At 40.5% G+C, this 22,955-nt stretch overlaps 1 protein-coding gene across 1 annotated transcript in view; it reads right to left on the reverse strand.

Moving 5' to 3' along the window:
• Positions 1–22,955, reverse strand: part of CDKAL1 (CDK5 regulatory subunit associated protein 1 like 1) — a 645,112-nt gene that overhangs the window by 162,303 nt on the left and 459,854 nt on the right. Inside the window, exon 12 of the mRNA XM_065398726.1 lies at positions 8,125–8,305. Within this exon, the coding sequence (XP_065254798.1) occupies positions 8,125–8,305 (181 nt within the window). The remainder of the gene's footprint in view (positions 1–8,124; positions 8,306–22,955) is intronic.

Genomic DNA, 22,955 nt, shown 5'->3' on the forward strand with positions numbered 1-22,955 from the left:
AGATGCAGGATTTGTTGTGTCTAAACCATCCAAGACAGATGGCGATCCACCCTCCTTTTGAAAACCTCCAGTGAAGGAGCTTCCACATCCCCGCTAGGCGGTCTGTTCCATTGTCCTCCTGTTTTTCCAGTTAGGAAGTTTTTCCTGAGATTTAATCTAAATCTGCTGTGTTGTAGTTTGAACCCATTGCCTCTTGTTCTGCCCTCTGTAGCAAGAGAGAACAACTTTTCTCCATCTTTTTTATGGCACCCTTTCAAGTATTTGAAGACTGCTATCATGTCCCCCCCCAATCTCCTCTTTTCCAAACTAAACAGACCCAGTTCCTTCAGCCTTTGCTCAGATGGCTTGCATTCCATCCCTTTGATCATCTTTGTTGCTCGCCTCTGGATCCTTTCCAGCTTACATCCTTTCTATACACTGGTGACCAAAATTAGACACAGTTCTCCAAGCAGAGGCCTAACCAGAGCTGAGTAGAGCGGTACTATCACCTCCCGTGACTTGCATGCTATGCCTGTTAATGCAACACAAAATTGCATTTGCTTTTTTTGCAACAGATCGCATTGCTGACTCATGTTGAGGCTGTGATCCACCACAACTCCCAGAACCTTCTCAGAAGTGCTACTGCCAAGCCAGTTATTCCCCATTCCGTATTTGTGCATTTGGTTTTTTCTTCCTAAGTGTAGCACCTTACATTTGTCTTTGTTGAATTTCATGTTGGTGTCTCTAACCCAGTTCTCCAATTTATCAAAATCCCTCCGAATTTTAGCTCTATCCTCCAAAGTGTAGGCAACCTCCCCCCACACCCAGCCTTGTGTCATCTGAAACTTTGATCAGCATGCTCTCTATTTCTACATCCAGGTCATTAAGAAAGATGTTAAACAACACTGTACAGATCCTTGTTGAACCCCATTTGAGACCTCTCTCAACTCTGACATCATTCCATTAATAGTTACTCTTTATTTGTGGTTGTTTAAAAAAATTATGTATCTACTTAATGGCAGTTCCACCAAGCCCACATTTCTCCAGTTCACCTATCAGAATGTCATGTGGGACTGTGTCAAAAGCCTTGCTAAAGTCCAGGTATATTATGTCCACCGTATTCCTCCTATACACCAAACCAGTTACCCTGTCAAAGAAGGAAATCAAGCTGGTTTGGTATGATTTGTTCTTAATAAATCCATGCTGGCTGCTAATGATTACCCCATCCTCCAGGTACTTGCAAACTGAATTATTTATATGTTGTTCCAGTAGATTCCCAGGCATCAAAGTCAGGCTGACTGGTCTATAGTGCCCCAGCTCCTCCTTTCCCCCCCTTTTAAAGACGGGCCCTACATTAGCCCTTCTCCAGTCTTCTGGAACCTCTCCTGTTACCTATGAGTTAGTAATATTATTGCCAGAAGCTTCAAGATTTATTCAGCTAATTCCTTCAGTACCCTGGGATGAATAGCATCCGGCCCCACTGATTTGAATTCATTCGAATTGCTCAGAAGATCTCTGACGTGTTCTTTACTTATCCCTATCTGCATCCTTTCCGCTTTATTGTCTGTAGTAACTTTGCTAGTCATCTGGTCACATGTAATTTTTGTGAGAAGACTGAAGCAAAGTAGGCATTGAACAGCTCTCCCTTCCTATCAACTTCCATTAGCAGCTCACCTTCTCCATTGAGCAGTGGACTCACACCATCCTTGATCTTTGTTTTTTGTCTGATGTATTTGAAGAACCCCTTCTTGTTGTCTCTAACATTCCTTGCCAGCTGTAAATCATTCTTTGTCTTGGATTTCCTGATTTTGTCCCTACAGCTTGCGCTGTTCCCATGTATACTTCCTTGGTGACATGCCCCTCCTTCAATTTCCTGTATGTATCACTTTTGGTGTTTTAGACAGTAAAAAGCTCTTTGTGCAGCTACATTGGCCGCCTGTGGCTCTTCTTATCTTTCCTCTGCGTCAGAATAGCTTGATGTTGAGCCTCCAGTATTACATCTTGTAGGAACTCCCTGCCCCCTTCAACTCCTTTTCTAGTTGTACATCTGTCTCAGGCATAACTTTAGTTTGAAAAATATCACTATAAACTTGCAAATTGAAATGAATGAAAGTTAGATAAGATATATGGAATAGTAATGTAGGCCTCTTCTTATAAACTCCTGTTTGGATACCTCTTCCTTTGATCCATTTCAGTAACTTGTATACCCTATGACAAAGGGGAGGGAGGTGTGGCAGAAGCGTACAACAGAACTGTAGTGGCATGTACAAAAGAATTGTCAAAGGATAAGTTAAGTTCCTGGTTTTGTTTCTTTTTCATTCTTATGGACAATAATTGTGCTGCTAAAACCAACGGTTACCTCGGCAATTACGTCAGTAATGTTACATGTAGTACAGATGAATGGTTTTGGCACTACAGGGAAGTTTAAAAATCAACAAGAAACAAAGAAGTTGTGTATTTCCCACAACTGTTTTATTTTGCTGTGTACTATTACTGACAGTACAGCTCGGTCTAAATCCACAACTGTACATTTTCTTTGGGAAGCTAAAACCTTTAAATCACATTTTGTGTAGAAGTAATATGAAGTCAGTAATTTTCATTCTGGTCAGTGCTCTGAAGACTGCTGCTGTAAGAACAAAGTTGAATTCAAAGGGGTACAGCACCAGCCTGGGTTTCCCAGGTGTATTTCTACTCCGGCTTTGAACTCTGACTTGCTTTTCCAGCAGGACAGTCACAACCCACACTCTTTAGAAGTCAGAGACTCACATTCTGCCTGTTGCTCTGAACTACACCACTGCAAGAATTTCAAAAGGTATGGCTGCAAGCCACAGTCAAAATATTCTTCTCCCTTCCTATGGTCTGACTCTGCAACGCCCAGCTGCGACTGCGGAATTTAACTCATTCCACAGATTCAGCCTGAACTGAGCTCTCAGCAACTTTAAGAGCCAGACCATTCATTGCTTGCAGATAGAATAAAACTGGCTTTACAACACACCAGCTTAACTGTCTCCACAACAAACACAAGTTTTTCACTTCAGCACCTGGTCAAACAAACGAAAGTGATATGACCTGAAGCTGGTACTGGCTTTAAAATAACTACCTTTTGAAAGCTTGGGTAGAGTTCAATAATAATATTTTAACTGCAGACTGAGGTTACCCACAGGTAACTAACTTCTTTGACTTTATCACACAAGTCAGTACCTTTGGTTGCATGCTGAGCTGTGAGTACCCTGGAGTTGTTTTAATAAATTTAAAAATTAACCATAAACACTGCATAGGCAGCTGTTTGCACTGAGACAGAAGCCTTCTGCAACTCCAGTTCAGTTCTAAGTGGGAATAATAGGGTTACATGAATGCATACTTGTGTATGGGATTTGAGCAAAAGAACTTTAATTATCAGCAAGTAAATTTTACTTTATCCTTTCTAATATTTGGAGCTGGCAAGTTTTACCATTAGAGAGACTATAGATGTACAGAGCTGTATATTACAGCAATACCCCTCTATGTATCATGACAAATCCTGTTTTGGTCACAAGGGGCTAGATCCACAAAGGGGATTTAAGCTCAACCCTGCAATGCCTAACTTTAGGCACTCTACCACCCAGTGGGATTCACACCCCCAAGTTAGGTGTCCAGGCTTCCTATACTATGCATGGGGAGAGTTAAGGGATCCACGAAAGCCAGCACGCAGAAGAGGTAATCACCTAGGCTAGTCAACAGGAAATACTGAGGAGAAGAGCGGGTCACAAGCCCCACCCTTCGAAGGGATATAGACATCTAATCCAGGCCAAAGGGAGGTGCGTATCACCACTTGGAATTCACAACCATGAATCCTTTCCTGGAGTTAGATGCCTAGTCAGGCCAGCCCATTCCCACAAAAAACAGAGAAGGTGGTGGTGGTGGTGGTGGTGGTGGAATAGGTGGAGGGGGATTGGGGCGTTAGTTTGAGAATCCCACCAATGAGCTCCACGCAGCTCAGGAGTGTCAGGACTTAGGTGGCTTTGTGCATGCTCACTGGCACACGCCCCACACCTGAGTTTCCCCATCCAGCGTCTCTTTGAGTAGAACTGGTACACATGTTTTGAAAACATACTTTTAGGCTTACTAGTTTGTTTGTTTTTTGCACTGTTATTCTTCATAACTGAAAATTTCTTCTTCAGCAGGGGCTGATGAGTGATGTTTTTCTACAGAGAATTACATGAAAACCTGACATCTCAAAATGGCTGCCATCTCCTATGATTCTTAATGGAAGTGAGGCCAATAGAGCCTTAGCAAAGATGGCCATTCCCTCACCTTGTTCCCAGAGGGAATATAGCTAAGATGCCCCATAGCAGATAGTGACTCCTTATGCTGTCAGTGACAAGGCCAAATTTCAGTCAGAGACCAATTTCAATGATTTATTAAAAAATTATATAGAGAATCCATAGAAAAGCTACATAGAAAATGCAAAGTGCATGTGTAAAATTTCACATTGATAGACCACTAGCTTTTAGGAAAAACAGGAATTTATGCCGTATTTTAAACCCACTTTAAAATGTACCTATAAGTATGAATTTCTACCAGGTACCTCTTCAGTATATCAACTTAATGGTTTTCTTTCCAGGTTTCCAATCACAGCTGGTCAGAATAGTCAGAGATTCTTTCAGGCAAAACAGGGGGATTGCCAACAAGGACTGAAAGTCACACTATCAATAGGGATTTTTGTGCCATATTTTGACTAATCTTCTCTAAACCTCTGGGAATCAAAAGGATGTGTGAAGATATACATAAAATAATTGCCTCAGTGTTTGTATGGTGCCTAGTTCTGCCTAGATCTCAGTTGGTACTTCTTCAACAAAAATAATAAAATACAATAATAAATAACTAGCTTTTTGTTAGAGGATGTGGGAGGAGGGATGCTCTCTTATGGTTAAGGCACTGGACTGGAACTCGGGAGCTCTGGATTCAATTTCTGGCTCTGCCTTGTGTGACACTGGGCAACTCAGTCTTACAATGCTTCAGTTCTGTAAACTGGGAATAACAACACTTCCCTGCCTCACAAGTGTTTTGTGAAAAAAAATTAATGGTTGTGAGGCAATGGAGTCATTTAGATATATTTGACCTTCCAAGGATGGTAGTTTTCCAACAGAATAAGGAAGAACTACAGCCTCTCTGCCTGTTCTGATCATAAAAAGTAGTGGATTAGTGTCACCTGCCCTTTTGGACACAGAAGATCACTGCCAGTATGGATTTCAATGATAACATATCATTTTTATGTGGAAAAAATATTCCAAGTAGAATTGATTGAATCTCTATTATGTCAAGCCCAAATGAGATTTTCCCATCTCAGATTTTCCTCCAAAAAAGTTATCAAATTTACCACCTCCACCAAATAACGAAGTGTTAACATTACTATGCCTACTTCATGGACTGTGCCTGGAGGAAAGGTGGTCCTCTGGAAAAGAGTGAACTTAAAGGATTTGACAGGGCAAATATGTTGCCACCATAGATACCACTTGATTAGGACCAGTGAGGTTGTCTTGAAACACAATGCACAGGCGGGGAGCAGATTGCAAACAGCAATACGTCTTTCCGACTGCAGATATCTGCAATGCTAAAACTAACAGCCAACATAGCCAATACTGAGCAATAAGAGAAGGTTGGCAACTGTCACGTAATATCATTGTTAGTCACTGGTTTGGTGCCCCTAGTTAAATAATGTGCCCAAAAATTCTTTATAAGAAGAAATACTGCTGAAAGAAACCTATACGCAGCATAGCTAATAGCATATGAACTTCCTGAGAAAGAATTAGCTTATGAGATTAGATCGGAGATATGATGTACTATATATAATATTTTTTTTGCTGTAATAGGTTCATGTGCTGCTTGTTTCTATGTGAACATACTAAAGTCAGTTCATTAACAATAAGATTATGTGTACAGTAAAAAACGGGAAAGGGGTGGGAGTCCCTGGTTAGATAATAGTCTCTTCTCTCAACTGAGAAAGATATGTAATTATAAGGTGCTCTGGACAAGGAATGAAAAACGAAATGCCTGTGCATTCTTGACACCGTAAGGAGAGCCATTAGCTACTATCTAGAGGCATTGTGAATATAAAAGGCAAGATATTAGCATAAACTATTCCTGCTCCAGTTGATAGTTTACCCTGCATTTCCAGAAAGAGATGAAAGAATATATAACTCAGAGTTGCTGAAGATTACAACAAAGAAACAAGGTGGGAGAGAAAAAGAATATCTGTTAATTACAGTTTTTCATCAGCACTAGAACATAAGCAGACATAGCTTTTTGAAGGTTCTAATTCCCCCAAAGTAGCAAATTATAGAAAAAAGAGCAAAGTGAAAATGTCAAGCTTTACTAAAATTATGTCATCACCCCCCAAATTTAAACCGATCTTTTTAAAAAAATAAGTTAGTTCTTATGTGATTAATATTTAGTGTCAGTATAACTGTATTTAACTACACTCCGCAGGAAAAAACCAAGAGGCCAAATTCCTCTACTGCTATGCAATCCACGGAGGATAATGGGGTTGTATCTGTGTGACCCAAAAGCAGAAATTAACCCAAATGTTTACATTTTTAACCTGCCTGGACTGCCAAAATTGCTCAGCTGTATTTTAAATATAGGCATCCACAATGACAACATGATGGGCATTTTAGAAAGAAAAAATTCAGTCAACTGTGTGAGCTTACTTACTTACACTATCATACCACACCACAACAGCATCTTTTGTGCCCAAATCTTCTATACTTTCCTATATAAGTTGCTCTTAATCCTTTTTTTTTTTTTTTTTAAACAATGGCTCAAAGCTTACTTCTTTGAACAATAAAATAAAAGGAATCAAATTTAACCCAATTCTCCATTTTCATTAAAGGTATGGTATATATTGACAGTAAGTAGAGACTATATCTGTATAAGTTTTGACATTGAGAAAGAGATACAACAATACATAAATTGATTTCTCTTCAAAGAGTGGCTGACCCACTCATTGATTTCTCTTCAAAGAGTGGTGAGCCATGATGACCCCACAAAATGAAGTATGATATATTCTTATCTGCCTACAACATTAGCTGGCTGTGATTTTATCCTGATTGGAAATGCAGTGCATACAAATGTTATTTACACTAGTACAAACACCAATGAAAAGTTTAAATGGTTTTATAAGCAGCAGAATGGTATATTCTCTTGTTCAAAGATTCAGGTTAGGCAAGTATGCACATTTACACCGTTGCAAACTCGAAGTAGATTATTTATCAAACTAAACCTTTAAACATAATTGTCATTATTATCACTTATGACAATAAGGGAATATAAATTATCTATATCAATTAGAATACAATTGATAGCCAACTACCTCATGTTAAAATGTGGCTTTTATCCTCTTAGGGATTTTGAGATGAGATGGTTTGATAATTGGAAAGAGTTATATAACCACAACGGCCAACTATAGAAGATTGGGGAGTACCTGAAACCTGGAAGATTAACTACAATTACATACACAAATTTCACCAGTGGCATTTACCATATAGGCTGAAGGCAGAAACTAGATTTTAAAACAGTGCAGAATCATGGAAGATATTTATGAAGTAGTAGTCAACGGAATGGAAGTAGTCGCATGCAAATTTGACCTTTAGTATATAATTCAAAGATAACTATCATTCAGTTCATACTATTTTGCATAGAATCACTTGCAATGTGTATATCACATCACTGGATTCACACAAGTCTTCAAAAATTGGAAGAAAATATGAAATGTAACCTTTGTCCTTTTCTTGGTAAGAAGAGACTCACCCAGAAAACCTGTTAGGAAGAATATATGACTATAAAGTCAAAGTGAAAAGAACCACTTGAACCTTCTATAGATGCTATTTTGCCCCAATTAATAATTTGAGCAGTAATTTAAACTTCAAATCTGGCAAGGCATCCTGTGTTCTAGCTAAGCTCTGAAAGGCAATCAGTTTATTTTATAGAAATATATAAAACTGCATTTTAATTGTGGCATAATTCTGCTGCAAAACCATATTCTCCAATAAACATTTCTTATGTTTCAATTCAGTACAGTGCATACTGTACATTCACATTTGGCACAGCATGAAAGCCACATAAAATGAGCTATCAAGTACAATGATTCAAGAAAATATATCTTACCACTAGGGCTGGAGCTTGATGCATTTTTGCAGCAGGAGTCCCTGGACGTGGGTAAAACTGATTAATAAAGAGGCTTGGAAACCTGTACTCTTCTACAAGTTTCATGGTGTCTTGAAAATCTTCATCTGTCTCCCCTGGAAAACCACAGATGATGTCTGTAGCAATTGTTATTCCAGGCACTCTGCAATGGGAAAAAAGTGGGAAAAAAATGTTAAACTGCGGACTGGGTACACCAAGTCTCACCCTACATAAAAATCTCATTCCCTTGAAAATGAAAGGAATAATTACCGGTATTCAACTTGCCTTTGGCTAGAGAACTAAGACTTAAAACCAGTTCTAGAAAAAATACAGTGGGATTTTTAATGGCCATTTCTTTGACAATGAAAAACGTGGCACATGGGTGAGAACCCAAAGAATGGAAAACAAGAGAGACGTTGCAGTAAATATTTGACCCAGAACTGAAAAAAACCCAAGAATGGACTAATTCCTCAGGCACTTGAAACCACAGGTTACCAGCAGAGCTTGTAAATTCATTAATTGTAGTTACTCAATCTGCAGAGTTTATAAGCTCCAGGGCGTTATTACTAGAATTAGTTAATCCCTTGCACTGATGTAACACTGCAGAAAGGGTAGGGCAAAGATGTGGACCTGACATCCTGAAGAGTTTAGGAATTCTAGTCCAATTCGGCTTTTGTAGTTAACAAAAGCTTCCTTTAGTCACAACCAACCTTCTAACTCATTCCTCCTTAACATATGTCTAATCATCTAAACCCACTCTCCCCATGAAAAAGACGAAAACAAATAAATTGTCGTTTGCAGTGCTGTTGTAGCCATGTTGGTCCTAGCATATTAGAGAGACAAGGTGTGTGAGGTAATCTCTTTTATTAGACCGACTTCCGTTGGTGACAGAGACAAGCTTATGAGAAATGAAGCTTTTGAGAAGAACTCTGTGCAAGCTTGAACGTTTGTCTCGTTCACCCACAGAAGTTGGTCCAATAAAAGATATTATCTCACCCACTTTGTCTCACTACAAAAATTCAAATTATTCTAAGGCACCAGCACAAAACTACCCTTTTATTTAGCAACAGCAACTTTTCTTTACCTTTTACCTTAGCTAGATACATCTCATGATTAAGAGAAATTAGTGTCCCTACTTAGGAAGTGTAGCTAGTGGATAGAGAACTTGACCTGGGACTCAGGAGATTTAGATTCTATTCCCAGCTCTGCCACTGGTCTGCTAGATGACATTGGGCAAGTCACTTCACCTTTCTGTGCCTGGGTTTCCCCATCTGCTGATCTCCACTTGAGATCTACTGATGAAAAGTGCTATATAAGCATCATCATCATCATCAATATGGCACTTACAATACAGCCTTACAATACTAAGTTGTTTCTTGGCACCCCAATACCAAACATATTGACAAACTGGAAGGAATAGGACTTTTAAGGGAATGTAAGAGCTAAATAAGTATACAGTAGGTTGACTTGTTTATAACAAAACAAGGGTTGGGACATTAAAAAACAAACAAACTCTAAGTGTGTGAATGCTGTAGTGTAGAGACTGGTCCTATCTGATTTCCTCAGGCCAAGAAAAAGAAAGCATATCTGGTCCTGAGTTGAAGATCAGGTCCCTAAGCCACTCTGCAGTTCTATGGTAGCCCCCAAGCATGCAGATGCAGATCTGTTCCCTGACCCAAACTCATCTTCCTCCTTTCTGACTGCTTCCTCCCAAAACCTGGGATGGATTCCCCAGACAGGACACTGGTGGTGCTGGGTTCTCTCATTTTCCTATCCAAGTATCTATTAGCATAGATGAACAAACAAATACTTATTATCTGAATACCATCTGTGTAATATTTAGATGTCCAAAGAGAAATATTATTTGTTCTAGGGCAATAAAAAGGGATATGCGCTTAATGAAACCACCAATGGGACTATTCTGTGTTGTCTTTCACAAGACCCTGGTTTGATTCCCTGTCTCTTCCACCATGGCATTTGCTGATAGTAATTCAAAGACCCTATGACAAAAAATGTCACACACTGAATCAAGAGGCATCTCTCCAGCAAATTAAGTAGTTCCTCTAATGTGCCACAGAAGTGAGGGTCAGTTCAAGACAGGAAGGTTAGTTTGATCTTGTAGTTAGAACACAGAACTGGGAGTCAGGAGATCTGATTTCTAATGCCAGCTCTTCTACAGACTTACTGAAGGTAAAACAGGAAGTCACTTAGTCTTTCTGTGTCTCCATCCACCATCTATAAAATGGGGATAACTACTTTCCTACAGGTTTGTTTGAAAGGCTAAATTAATTAATGCTTGAGAGGTGATATTATGATAACTACAGAAAAGCCAATGAATAAGAAAAAGGAAATTAAATTATATTTCTCAGACTGCTGCAAGGCTTGCAGAGTGGGAGGTACAACATGGGAAAACACGTGGTTGTTTCCCTTTCACTTAGGATGGCAGGATTTTTGTTTAAATCTTGCATATATGAGCCATGCTGCTTGTTCTCTCTCTTTCAAATGCCATTATTTTTTAGTGTAGTTAGCTGCATGGAAGTCATCTAGATACTAATGTCACAATATTCCTCCTCCTTAGGTTTTTATTTAAACATAAAAATCTTTTCCTCCATTCTATATTACATTTATGAGTTCAGAACCTAAGGTTTAAGACTGAAGTCAAAACATGGCAGATTAAAACCCCCACAACATTTATTTGACTTTACATATAAAATAGGTACTTTTGAGAGATTTGTCCCAGTAGATGGGAAGGACTTTTCTCTTGCTAAATAAAGTTAAGTGGGAACCAATAGCTGAAATGTAAATATAATGTGAAACAATCTGATACTGTGGGCCAAAGGGCCTGGAGCGGCTCCCACTGGTTTACTAAGCCCGACATAAGCGGCAGGATATACAGTTCTACTTGAAATGAAGTAATGTAAACATCCACGGTAGCTAAGAACTGAATAAATATAGAGGAATTTTGCATTCTATGACACTTCCCCTGCTCACACAGCACATATTTTGAGATATAATGGCAGGCTTACATGAGACAAAATATATTACTTTACAAATTAATATCAAATAGCACCAGCTGACATTTCTTGTAACATTAATAAAACACTCATTAAATTTGACAAGACCATTATATGTTAGTTATTTTAGCCATTTTAATGATATTGTTGGCAGCAGTGTAAGCATTTACTGCCTAAAGTACTGGTGATACCATCCTTTATCTCAGTTTGCCTGTTTCTAAGGCAACATGAATTATAAGGTTCAATCAAGCTAGATTCAGTAAAATGTGTTCTTCTCTCCCTCCCTGAGTGAAAAGGAAATTAAACATTTTTTAAATTCATAAACTGCAAAAATGTCTGAATTCTGTTTGGTGATAAGGTGCTAATTATCTTAGTAATTAGATTTCTTCCTGGATGGGATTATTCTACACACAATGGAAAAACTATGTTTGGGAAATGGAGTAAGGACCACAGAGTCTATTCAGCAACAGCAATTAATTAGAGCCCAATCCAATATGCCTGCCTAAAATATGACATTGCTCTGTGCTGTTTTTATACCACTTTTGACTACAAACTAAAATGTTAAAGAAAAATGTTTTTTAAAAGGGAAAAAAGGTACAGTATGTGAAAACTCCATTCAAGAGAAAATCCAATTACTGAAACAATCAAACTCCCTGTGTTTCTCAAACACACACAAACACAAATAAATGGAGTTTATTCCACATACACACAATCATTTTCATAATGACAGAGCAGAAGGGAAGAACAACAATGAGGGTATGTTCAAAAATTTAAATTTGAAAACTAAGGTATCTTGGTGTCTGAGGGACTGAAACAAAGCAAAAAAGGCTCTTTACTCGTAAGTAAAGATCTGACTATGAAATAAAATATAAAATTAAGCAACAAAGATCAGTTTCTGCTCACAAATGTATCAGCCAATATTAAGTTAAACAGAAATAAGTGCTGAATGTCACTAGTAATCATTCTGTGGTAATAGCCATTTAATACATACATGAGTTTTTAGTAACTTTATAAAAATTCCTTATAGTCTGATATCTGCTGGGTCTTTCTAGGGTCAATAGCGATGTTCCAGAATGCATCATCAGTGAATCCAGAATACATAGTGGATTTTATGAAGAATAAAAATAATTTTTTAACATATATAAGACCACTTGCAAGTGGATTTATGCACTGAATGCGACCTGCAGATTGATTATTGGGGGCACTTGGCATATACCATTACTTCTGTGCTATTCTCAAAACGATGAAAGACTTCCCAGTTTATTTAAAGGCAGTTTTAATCCTGACAAATTCCTCAAAAGACACAATGCAACAGTTACATCTTGCAATCATAAGCCTTTAAAGCACGGCAATATTTACTCCTGGGGGAATTCTGCGCACAATATTTTAAAATTCTGCAAAATTCTGCATATTTTATTTGTCAAAATAACACAATATAATCACACCAGTTTCAATTATTTTTGGTCATTTATTTCAAAATACCCTATCAGCAAGTATGTCTGTAACAATACAGAGAACAAAAAAGTTTCAGGAAATGTTTTTTGACAAATGGATTCCTTACTAGGCATATTAATACAGAACTCTGAGTAATAATTCATTTAAACTACAATACAGAACCGTATTTCCCACACCACTCAGAAGCAGCGCAAAGGCTTGCGGGAGTCGGGGTAAAGGAGGAGCTGACGGAGAGGAAAGTAAATTGCTGGGAAGGAGCCTGGGTATAAACCTGGAGGGTTGTTGGTTATGGGTGGGAAAAGTATGGAACAGTTTTTTTTTTTGGGGGGGGGGGCGGGATTGTTAGGGAGCTTCCCCCATGCAGACCCTGACTGACCCCTAGCCTCTCCCATTCCCATTCATCTGCCCCTGTCCCCATGTGTTCCTGAACCCCCATGTGTCCTTGCACCCTCTGTCCATGTGTCCCTCCACCCAGACAGCCACTCCCCCCATCCTCTTGTGTCCCTGTACCCCTCCCCCTGTCCCCATGTGTCTCTGTGGTCCCACTCAGTCACCCTTTGTTCCTATGTAGCTCTGCACACCCTTCCTCATCACCATGTGGCCCTGAACCTCCCTCTGCCCGTGGCCCTGTGCCTCCACTCACATTCACCCCCTGCCCCGGTCTGTCCTCCCCTATTAGCCCTTATGAGCTCCAGTCTGACCCAGGACCCCATGCTGTCTGTCTCCCCATGGCCCCTGTCTTCTGACCTGGCCTGACAGGTGCTGTGAAGAAGGTAGGTCTTTCTCTTCCCTAGCTGGCCAGGAGCTGCTGCTTTGGTCTATCTCCACAGTGCCCTCTGGTGGGCAAAAGGCAGAACTGCAGCAACATTTTGGCAGAAGCTTTTTTCTGCGCAAAAAAATAAAAATATTATAGAATATCAGGGTTGGAAGGGACCTCAGGAGGTCATCTAGTCCAACCCCCTGCTCAAAGCAGGACCAATCCCCAACTAAATCATCCCAGCGAGGGCTTTGTCAAGCCTGACCTTAAAAACCTCTAAGGAAGGAGATTCCACCACCTCCCTAGGTAACCCATTCCAGTGCTTCACCACCCTCCTAGTGAAAAAGTTTTTTCCTAATATCCAACCTAAACCTCCCTGTAGCAGGGTGGTCCCCCGCTCCTGCCCGGAAGGGCTTAAAACAGCCCTGGCAGAGGGCTGGGGCAGGGGAAAAGCTGGGCTGATTGGCAGAGGCCCAGGAGAAGTCTCTCTCCAGGCAGGGAGAGAGCAGGGCCTGGCTGTCTGCAGAAAGGGGAGTGAAGCAGGGCTGGGGAAAGGCCAGAGGAGCAGGGGAGCTCCAGGCTGGCAAGTTCCCAGGCTGCAGGGCCTGGTCCAAGGCCCATAGAGGTACTGGGAGGTAGAGGAAGGCATCAGGTCTGACCCGCCTTGCCTATGATGAGTGGCTTTTACACTGCAGTCTACCCCAGTGAGCGGGGTCTAGATGATGACTGGCAGTAGCCCAGACTGAGGCAATGTGGGGATTAGAGGGTTGGGGGTTTCCTGGAGAGGGGAGACCCATAGAGACTGGTGGAATATTGCCAGGGGGCAGCCCCAGGGTAAAGGGGCACCGGGTTCCGGGAGGGACATGGGGCCAGCGACAAACGGGACACTGGCCTGCAGAGGGTGATCAGGCTGGAAAAGAGCTAATTCCCTGAGATGACCAGCAGGAGGCGTCGCAGGGGTGAGTCGCGCACTGTCTACACTCCCTCAGAAGGTGGTTCATTAATTATGCATGCACGCAGTAACGCAGAATTTCCCCAGGAGTAAATATTTTGGCTGTGAAGTGGGTGTCCTATTATCTCTACTCACTCAGCTATGACTCAAGAAACAAAGGAAGAATGGTTATTTATAAAAATCTCTGCTGTAACCTTTTACATCGAAAATGTACTTTTTATAGAAGTCAAGAGAAGTTGAGGAATGGAACACTTTAGCTATAGAAAAATATACTTGTGTCTATGGGAATTTGCTAATTTTGGTTTTTTTAACTAAGGGCTTGTCTTCACTACCCGGGTAAGTCGACCTAAGTTACGCTACTCCAGCTATGTGAATAACGTAGCTGGAGTCGATGTAGCTTAGGTCGACTTACCCCAGTGTCTTCACTGTGCTGCGTCGACGGGAGATGTTCTCCGGTCGACTTACCTTACTGTTCTCGGAGAGGTGGAGTACCAGGGTCGACTGGAGAGCATTCTACCATCAATTTAGCAGGTCTTCACTAGACCTGCTAAATCGACTCCTGCTCCATCAACTGCAGCAGCATCTATCTCCCCGTAGTGGAGATGAGCCCTAACTCTCTCCTTTCTTCCCTATAGCTAAACCTCTTCCACCTGCTGATGTAAGTTTCTTACCCAAGGAGGAGTTGGGGCCAGCAACATAAGCACCATCTGGAGCACCCGCGTCTGCCCAAAGGGTAGAGGTTACTGTTGCTGCTTTAATGAGCAGGAGTCCAAAGACCATTATATTGATAGCACCTCCGGTTACTGAAGAATCTGGAAGCAGTCATGATGGAGCCAAGGAGAACATCCATCTAAAGATGAGAGACAGAAGGAAGTGGAGGGATGTTTGGGACAGCGAGTGCAGGGAAGAAATAAAAGTGTCTTATCCTTCATCTGCAAAGAAACCCTTACAGACTGCAGGGACAGAGACAGAAATGCCTTCCACCTCCCAAAGGTGGAGGAAAGAGCTTGGGGTGGGGAGGGGGGAATAGGAACAGGGCGTGGGTAAATCCTGCAACAGGCCAATTACAATGAAACTGACTCCAAGCTCTGAGCTCCCCACTCCTGTTTACCTGAGAGATCCAGACAACTGCTTCTGTTTGCCTGGTTGCAAGTTGCAGCCAGGATGGAGGAAAACAAAACTGGACCTGCTTGATCTTCTGCCTCCTAACCCCGAGTGGTGTGAAGGAAAAGCACAAAGAACTTGCGAGATGAGAACACAGGATGTGTTGCTTTCTTCTCCTTCCCAGCAGCAGGTCAAAAGACTGCTGAGGCTCTCAGGCAGCAGCAGCAGAAGGGAGCTTTACACTAGCTACCAGTCATTGTAACAAGCCCACTGAGCATCTCTGTGGAACATTCCTTGGACCCATACTCGTCCCCCAAAGCTTACTAATTCTCTCCTTTGTCTTCGTAAGGATGGGGTGTTTCCTCTATACTCTATACTATACGTTTGGGGTTTTACTCCTCTACTTCAGTTTTGTTTTAGTCTCCACAAAGACTGCTCAAAGATTCTTTGGGGGAACAGGTACTTTCCTTCCTTTTCCTTGGGGTGTTCTCTTAAGGCAGGATCTGCTGTTAATTCTGATCAGATTCCTATTGGTGCTAAGATTCAACATGAGCACAGGGTGGGTGAGTCTACCTGTGAAAAGGAGGATTGAAGAAGGGATCTTTGGGGGATCTCTAAATATCCCAGATTAACTTCCTTTGGCCATTCATCTTAACACTTACTGTTATCAAAGGTGAGTGTTCACTTAACAAATGAATGCATCTGCACTTGAAAATCTGTAATAATTCTACATTGTTAACATGATAGTCTAAGATAACAGCATCACAAAAACTGGATTGGGTCTTTTGTGCTCATAACCATTGGGGTGTATTTCTAACACCTCAGACAATATGGTGAAACTGATTTGAGGGGCTGATTAGACCCTTTATTGTGAAGTTGGGTTTTCCTGAAGCCCTGTCCAGGTCTGACACCTGTATGGACAGCTCTGTCATTTTCATAATTGACTGCTTAGAGAGAGGTGAATGCTTCACTTTTCTGGGGGAAAACAACCAAAAAGCATAGTAGGTATTTAGATGCTACAGTGAGGGGCACTGTAACCTCCCTTCCCCCCCACAAACCTAGAAAGAGATATCCAGAAAGAAGAAGCTATCCAGAAAGAAGAAAGGCCCATGAGTGATTTGACTGGGAAGAAGATGGACCACATGTAACTTTAGGTTGCTGAAAAACAAACCAATTTGCACAAAGCACAATATCTAAGGGAAGTCATCAGCAAATGTGTAAATTTGTCCAGGTTCAGATTCCACACAAATGCACCTTTAATTACAGCAAACATTTCCTTCAGTAAACAGTTTTCACAGTAATCTTGTAATCTTAGTCTATCTTGGTCTCTGGCACACTGAAGTACGTTGAACCAATTCTGCAAATCATAATCTGCCAAAATAATCCATTCATTGGCAATTTTCAGATACAGGTGTCAAGGTTGCATACAATTTTCCAGCACTTTGGTCTAGATTTCTGGACCTCAGGTTCAGATGAGGGGATCTGAAGAACTTCCCTCCTTTGGCTACTGTGACCAAAAAACCTGGTTAAAGGAAGCAATCAAACAAACAAAAAGCACCCCAAACTCCTTTTGTGTAATCTGCTCTATGTTCTCAGGCTTTAATAATATTGAAGAGACTCATGCAAGTTATCAAAAGTCCTTTGCAAAACTTCATAGGGGAATGGTGCTTCCTACTCTTCCTCTTCAAATTCTATGATGTCAAATAACGTGTTTTTTTTACATGAAGAGCTGACAATGGTATGTCCAAGACTTCAGAAAGGCACTAGACCATGATCTGAAATGCTATAGTATTATTCAAAGCACAGGTATCCTCAGGGGAGGGGAGGGGAAGGGAAGGGGGTCTCCTCAGTTATGGGTTCCTCTCCTCTTTCAGCTCCAAATGTTATCTCAAGAGAAATTTCTATTGGAGATTTCTTTGGTGGTGAACACAGTAGGGAGATCACTGCATTTTAAGGACTGATTCAGACTTCCTTGGTTTTGAGTACAAGCAAGTCTCATCACCAAACATGCATAAATCTGAAGACTGACTCAGTCACTCAGGCCACACAAGGAAACGCCAAGCAGGTAGAGCTATTGCACCAACACTTTCCCTACAAGTTGATGAAGAACAAACACAACCCACATATAGCCTGTGAACCAGATAAGTATATTTGAGTATTCTCCAGAGGAAAGAGATCTTTTAGACCAGAGGTGGGCAAACTATGGCCCGCGGGTCACATCCGGCCTGTGGGCCCATCCTGCCCAGCCCTTGAGCTCCCGGCCAGGGTGGCTAACCCCCGGGCCCTCCCGCACTGTCTCCCCTCCCCTGCAGTCTCAGCTCGCCATGCCACCAGCGCTCTGGATGGCAGGGCTGTGAGCTCCTGCCGGGCAGCGCGGCGGCATGGCTGGCTCCAGCTGGGCGGCACAGCTACCAGTCCTGGTACTCTGAGCGGCATGGTAAGGGGGTGGGGAGCGGGGGGGTTGGATAAGGGGCAGGTGGTCCTGGGGGGGCAGTCAGGGGACAGGGAGTAGGGGGCAGTCGGATAGGCATGGGAGTCCCGGGGAGCCTGTCCGGGGGTGGGGGTGTGGATAGGGATCGGGGCAGTCAGGGGACAAGGAGCAGGAGGGTTGGATGGGTCTGGGATTCTGAGGGGGGCAGTCAGGGGACGGGAAGTGGGAGGGGGCAGGGGCCAGGCTGTCTGGGGAGGCACAACCTTCCCTACATGGCCCTTCATACAGTTTTGGAACCCTGATGTGGCCTTCAGGCCAAAAAGTTTGCCCACCCCTGTTTTAGACTGTCAGGATCATCTATGCAACTAGTTCATAAAATGAATGGAATTGACAAGCACTTGGATCAGAGAACAACAAAGATTTCTTTGGCAAGCTAGACCTAAATTCTGCAGCCATTTGATGCAGCACACAGGAAAGCCAGAGGCAGCTATGCATAAAATAAGAAATGAAGATTGAAGGAATAAATGTAAGAAAATTAATAATACAACCAAGTTAGCAGTCCTTTGATTATTTATTTCTATACTGAATTCCATCTGGGATCAATTCCCAGCTCTGCCACTGGACTGTGAGTTGATCTTGGGCAAATCACTGTGTCTCAGTTTCCACATCTATAAAATGGGGATAATGATACGTACCTTTTTGTAAGGAACTTTGAGCTGTACGGATGAAAGGAGCTATACATAGGCTAAGTATTATTATTGCCCTACCTCTTCGGTGTGTTACAGATTTTTGCATTGACAACATAACTAGAGATTGAAAGGAGAGACAACAGGAAGATTTTACAGCCAGGTAGGTGGTGGCTGGGGCTTTTGGTAACCAGGAAGCATGGGAGGCAAGTGGAGATGATCAGCACCTATACTGCGGAGGAAAAGGTATTAAAAAAATTAAAATGCGCCTACTTTTACTAAATTATTTAAAAAGAAATAAGAAAAAAGAGAAAAAAACCCACATACTTGTAAATAAATGTGACAAGAAGAGACAGAGGTTCTGTAGCTTGCAATACAGAGAGAAAAACAAGAACTGAGAGACAGCTGGTGCATGGGGTTCTTTTGTACTTTCTGCCCTAGAATATTTGAACATGTTCCAGCAAGCCCCCCAGTAGCTAAACACCTAGGAATGGACGTGGCAGTTGATGATCCACGTTCAAGATTTGCTAAGGCAACACAAAACAAGACTAAATAATTGCAACACAACACTCCAAGGACCAATAGTGAAAATAAACAAAACGGAAGAGTAGCACCTAAATAAGGCCTCTTAATTCCGAAGATGCTCTATATTATAAGCAATTAAACTGTTTGAAATTTAATATATTCGGCCCAAGGAATCATTCATCCATACCAACCTCAATGAGGAATGCTATGTGTAGCTCTTATCAAACTGTCCATCAGACCAGGCAAGTAAGAGATACACTGTCTTTAACTGAATTTTTATTAAATCTGTAACTAAAAACGAAATCTGACAAAATAAGGTGAGCACTATATCCAGTTGCAAAGTAGCTTCAGACAGTGTGACAAATTAAAGATAACTTGGAGGGAAAAAAACCTAACAACTAACATTCAATTGCAAGCTAAATTAGAAATTCAGTTTACAGAAACTATAATTCTTAGACCTCATTGTTTTAAGCTGTGTTACATGGCCATTCTTCAAATCTTCTATTTCGATTGCTTTTAGCAAATGTAAATCTGCTGATGGTGTGCATATTTCCAATAAATACACCAGCATGAGATTCCACACTGGGAGGACACCTGCTAACATCTTTTATTCATGTACATGTTCCCAGTGCAAAGCAATTATATTATTTCAAATACTTCAAAATGTTTTCTATTATTGCCCAACATAACTGCAGGCTGCCTCACAAACCACTGCTTTCCTTCAGCTCATGCTCTCTGTCTACATCAAAATGGAAAAAGACTCTATGTTGTTGTTTGTAAAAGTCTACGATGGTTTCATTTACAAGTAGACTCACCAGTGTTTACCTTCACTTGACTGCTGAAACACTAGAAGACTTTTTAATAGGTCATTTAAAAAAAATCTAAATAAAATATGTATTTTTATATGCAAATTTTTCTTCTTTTCACTAGCTTGGCTCTTCAGAACTGATTCTCAAAACCCCACACATGGGAAAGGGGGAGATATTAATGACATACTATCCTATGCATTTTACAGAGGTGACTGCATTGCAATTCTCACAATATTCAGATATACACTCTTCTGTGTTTCCCTGAGTTGTCGCCAGGAGTGGTGTGTGTATATGGGTGGGAGAATAACTTGCAAAACCTTAAATCCTACTGTTTAATTTGGTAGTGGTTCACAGTCAAACACTTCAGACTTCCAGGGCAGCAGAAACAACATGTTAATTCTACGTCTCAGAACTACAGAATCACTATATGAGTTGTATAGCGGATTCTACATTTCACTTGGTGCACAATTCTGTCAGCTACATGTTTGATAGTGAGTCTCATAGGAAACACATTACACCTGTGCTCTGCACTAGCTTCCAACTGATTTGTGACTGCAGTTTCAAGTGCTGTTTTTGACCTTTAGAGTCATAAATAGTTTTGAAACAAGTTACCTTAGAAAGGTGACATTGCAGCAGTTGTGATTAGCTGTGGTGTTTGAGCTAACAGCCCTCTAAGTTTAAATGAGAAGGGCTGGCAGCTGAATATTTTCCATGAAGGGTCTGCAACTTGTTCCCAAATTGAATTTTTGGAATCCGTATTGGCTGACATTCAGATGGAGCTACAAGGCCCGATTTCCAAAGCTATCTCTGAAGGTGAACTGATGGTGCAGACTGAGATTGGGTTGGGCAGAATTTTATTTTAATGGGGACTGGGATGGGCCATTTTGATTTGGAATCTCCTTTTTGGATATTGATCTCGTAAAACAGGTGCACTTTATAATTAATGACAGGTTTCAGAGTAGCAGCCGTGTTAGTCTGTATCCGCAAAAATAACAGGAGTACTTGTGGCACCTTAGAGACTAACAAATTTAAGAAAATTTGTTAGTCTCTAAGGTGCCACAAAACAAGACCTGGTCCTGTTATTTTTATAATTAATGTAATTCTCTACCTGAAATTGCCATAGGTAAAAGAATAATTGTATTATGTTTTAATAATTACAGCATAGGTTGTTAGATGCACATTTCCCTCCTATCAGCTGTAGTCTGAATGTTTCCTGGTCTAATTTTCATCATCAATTACCTTGAAGGAACAGTTTAGGCTTGGACTCCCACTAGACTTATTCATCTTTAAGGTACCATGCACTTCCCATACAACTGAAACATTTTACAGAACTTCATTAGAGATTTATAATTTCAGATCATTATTGTTTTATGACTTTAAAATGAGTGACTTAAGACAAAAAGCTCAACATCCTTACACTTCATTTCTATTCAGTCTCTAATAAATACCATCTGGTGTGTACTTTAGGGATATAATACCCGTCAAAAACTCAGCTATATTATGAGAACCAGCACCAAGTTGATCTGAAATGCATATTTGAACAGATGTGTTTAAATTACATCTCCGTCTATCCACATGCATAAATTCAGAGCAAGTGCATATTGATTTAAAATGCATAAAAAAGGGATTTGGAGATGCATCAAAAGTGAACAGCATCTCAACGGATCAAGGCTCGCATTATTAAAGGTCATCACTAAAAATAAAGTTTGCATTTATTAAGGGTTGCACCAGGGAACAGTTCATGAGAACTGACTTAATGATTGTAGCACTAAAACATCCATTGAAACTACACTAATTTTCTATAACCCCTCAGTATTTAACATTAAAACTGTCAAGTATGATCAGAAATAATAGGATCTCAGTTAACAGCAGCTGTGAACATTATATGTTTTTTTGCTGATCCCAAAAACTAAGTGTCTTGGCTCTAATGTCCAGTCCATGACTCTTGCTTCAATAACAGTCATTTACTTCCTCAAATCGACATCAAAGTCAGGGGAATCACATAAAAAAGGAATAGTGAATACATTTGTTTTCTATGGTGATGAAGTTCATTAATGAACTTCAGGAAGTTTTCTTGTTAATAGAATAAATATCTATTTTAACATTTAACATTTTGTTTCAATGTGCAGTGTTCAGTAAGACAGAAATAGATTTTTTTTTTTTTACCATATGATGTGTTTGATTTTGTTATGACTTATTCATTGTTAATATCTCGGGGGGACTTTCAACCACCCAGAAAGACAAGTGAATAATTATCTCAGTAATTATTTCTATAACTAATGCCACTTCTGTGCCCTTACTAGCAAGCAAGGGAACCCAGTGTTTTAAGAATGAATTTCTCAAGCAAATGTAAGGGACAATAGAGAAGTGTCAATGAAAGTTTACAATCTGTAGAAGTAATGGAAAGAAGGATCTAAAAAATATACCACAACTACACAAATTCAACAGCCATAGGGTTGTTAAAATATGCTACTTTTAAATTGCTATGCTTTAAAATTCTGTTTGAAATACATTTACAACAGAGAGCACAGACCCATAATTATGCAAAATATGTTGACCTGCAAAAATCGCTAATCAATTTGATCAATATTAGACATCAGTAAAAATACTTGTATTACTGTTGGACACTACAGAAAAAAACATGAATTACTAAATAGACGTCTTGAGAGTCTACATTTTCTGCTCTATTGAGACACTTCAGTACACTGAGCATCCATTTTAGTTACTCTGACTGTATTTATGCTACATTCAGGAACAGAATACTAACCAGACCAGAACTTGTGCTGAAAACTTCATACTATTCTACTCAGCATCTATAAACTATGAACTCTCTAGTCTAAAGGTGATATATACATGACATACAGCAACTGGAATTATAACTGTATAAACTCGATCATGAGCCGGTTCATTATAAGCCGACTCCCCCAAGATGGATAAGTAAAAATGGAAAAATTTTATGACCCATTCATAAGCCGACCCGCTGCTGACAGGCTGAGATGGTTTGTTTACCTTGAGCATCCGCAGGCACAGGGGTAAATCTAAGTAAACAAAGTGTCCCAGCCCGCCAGCTGCTTACCCTG

This window comes from Emys orbicularis, chromosome 2 (assembly GCF_028017835.1).
Source record: "Emys orbicularis isolate rEmyOrb1 chromosome 2, rEmyOrb1.hap1, whole genome shotgun sequence".
Taxonomy (NCBI): Eukaryota; Metazoa; Chordata; order Testudines; family Emydidae; genus Emys; species Emys orbicularis.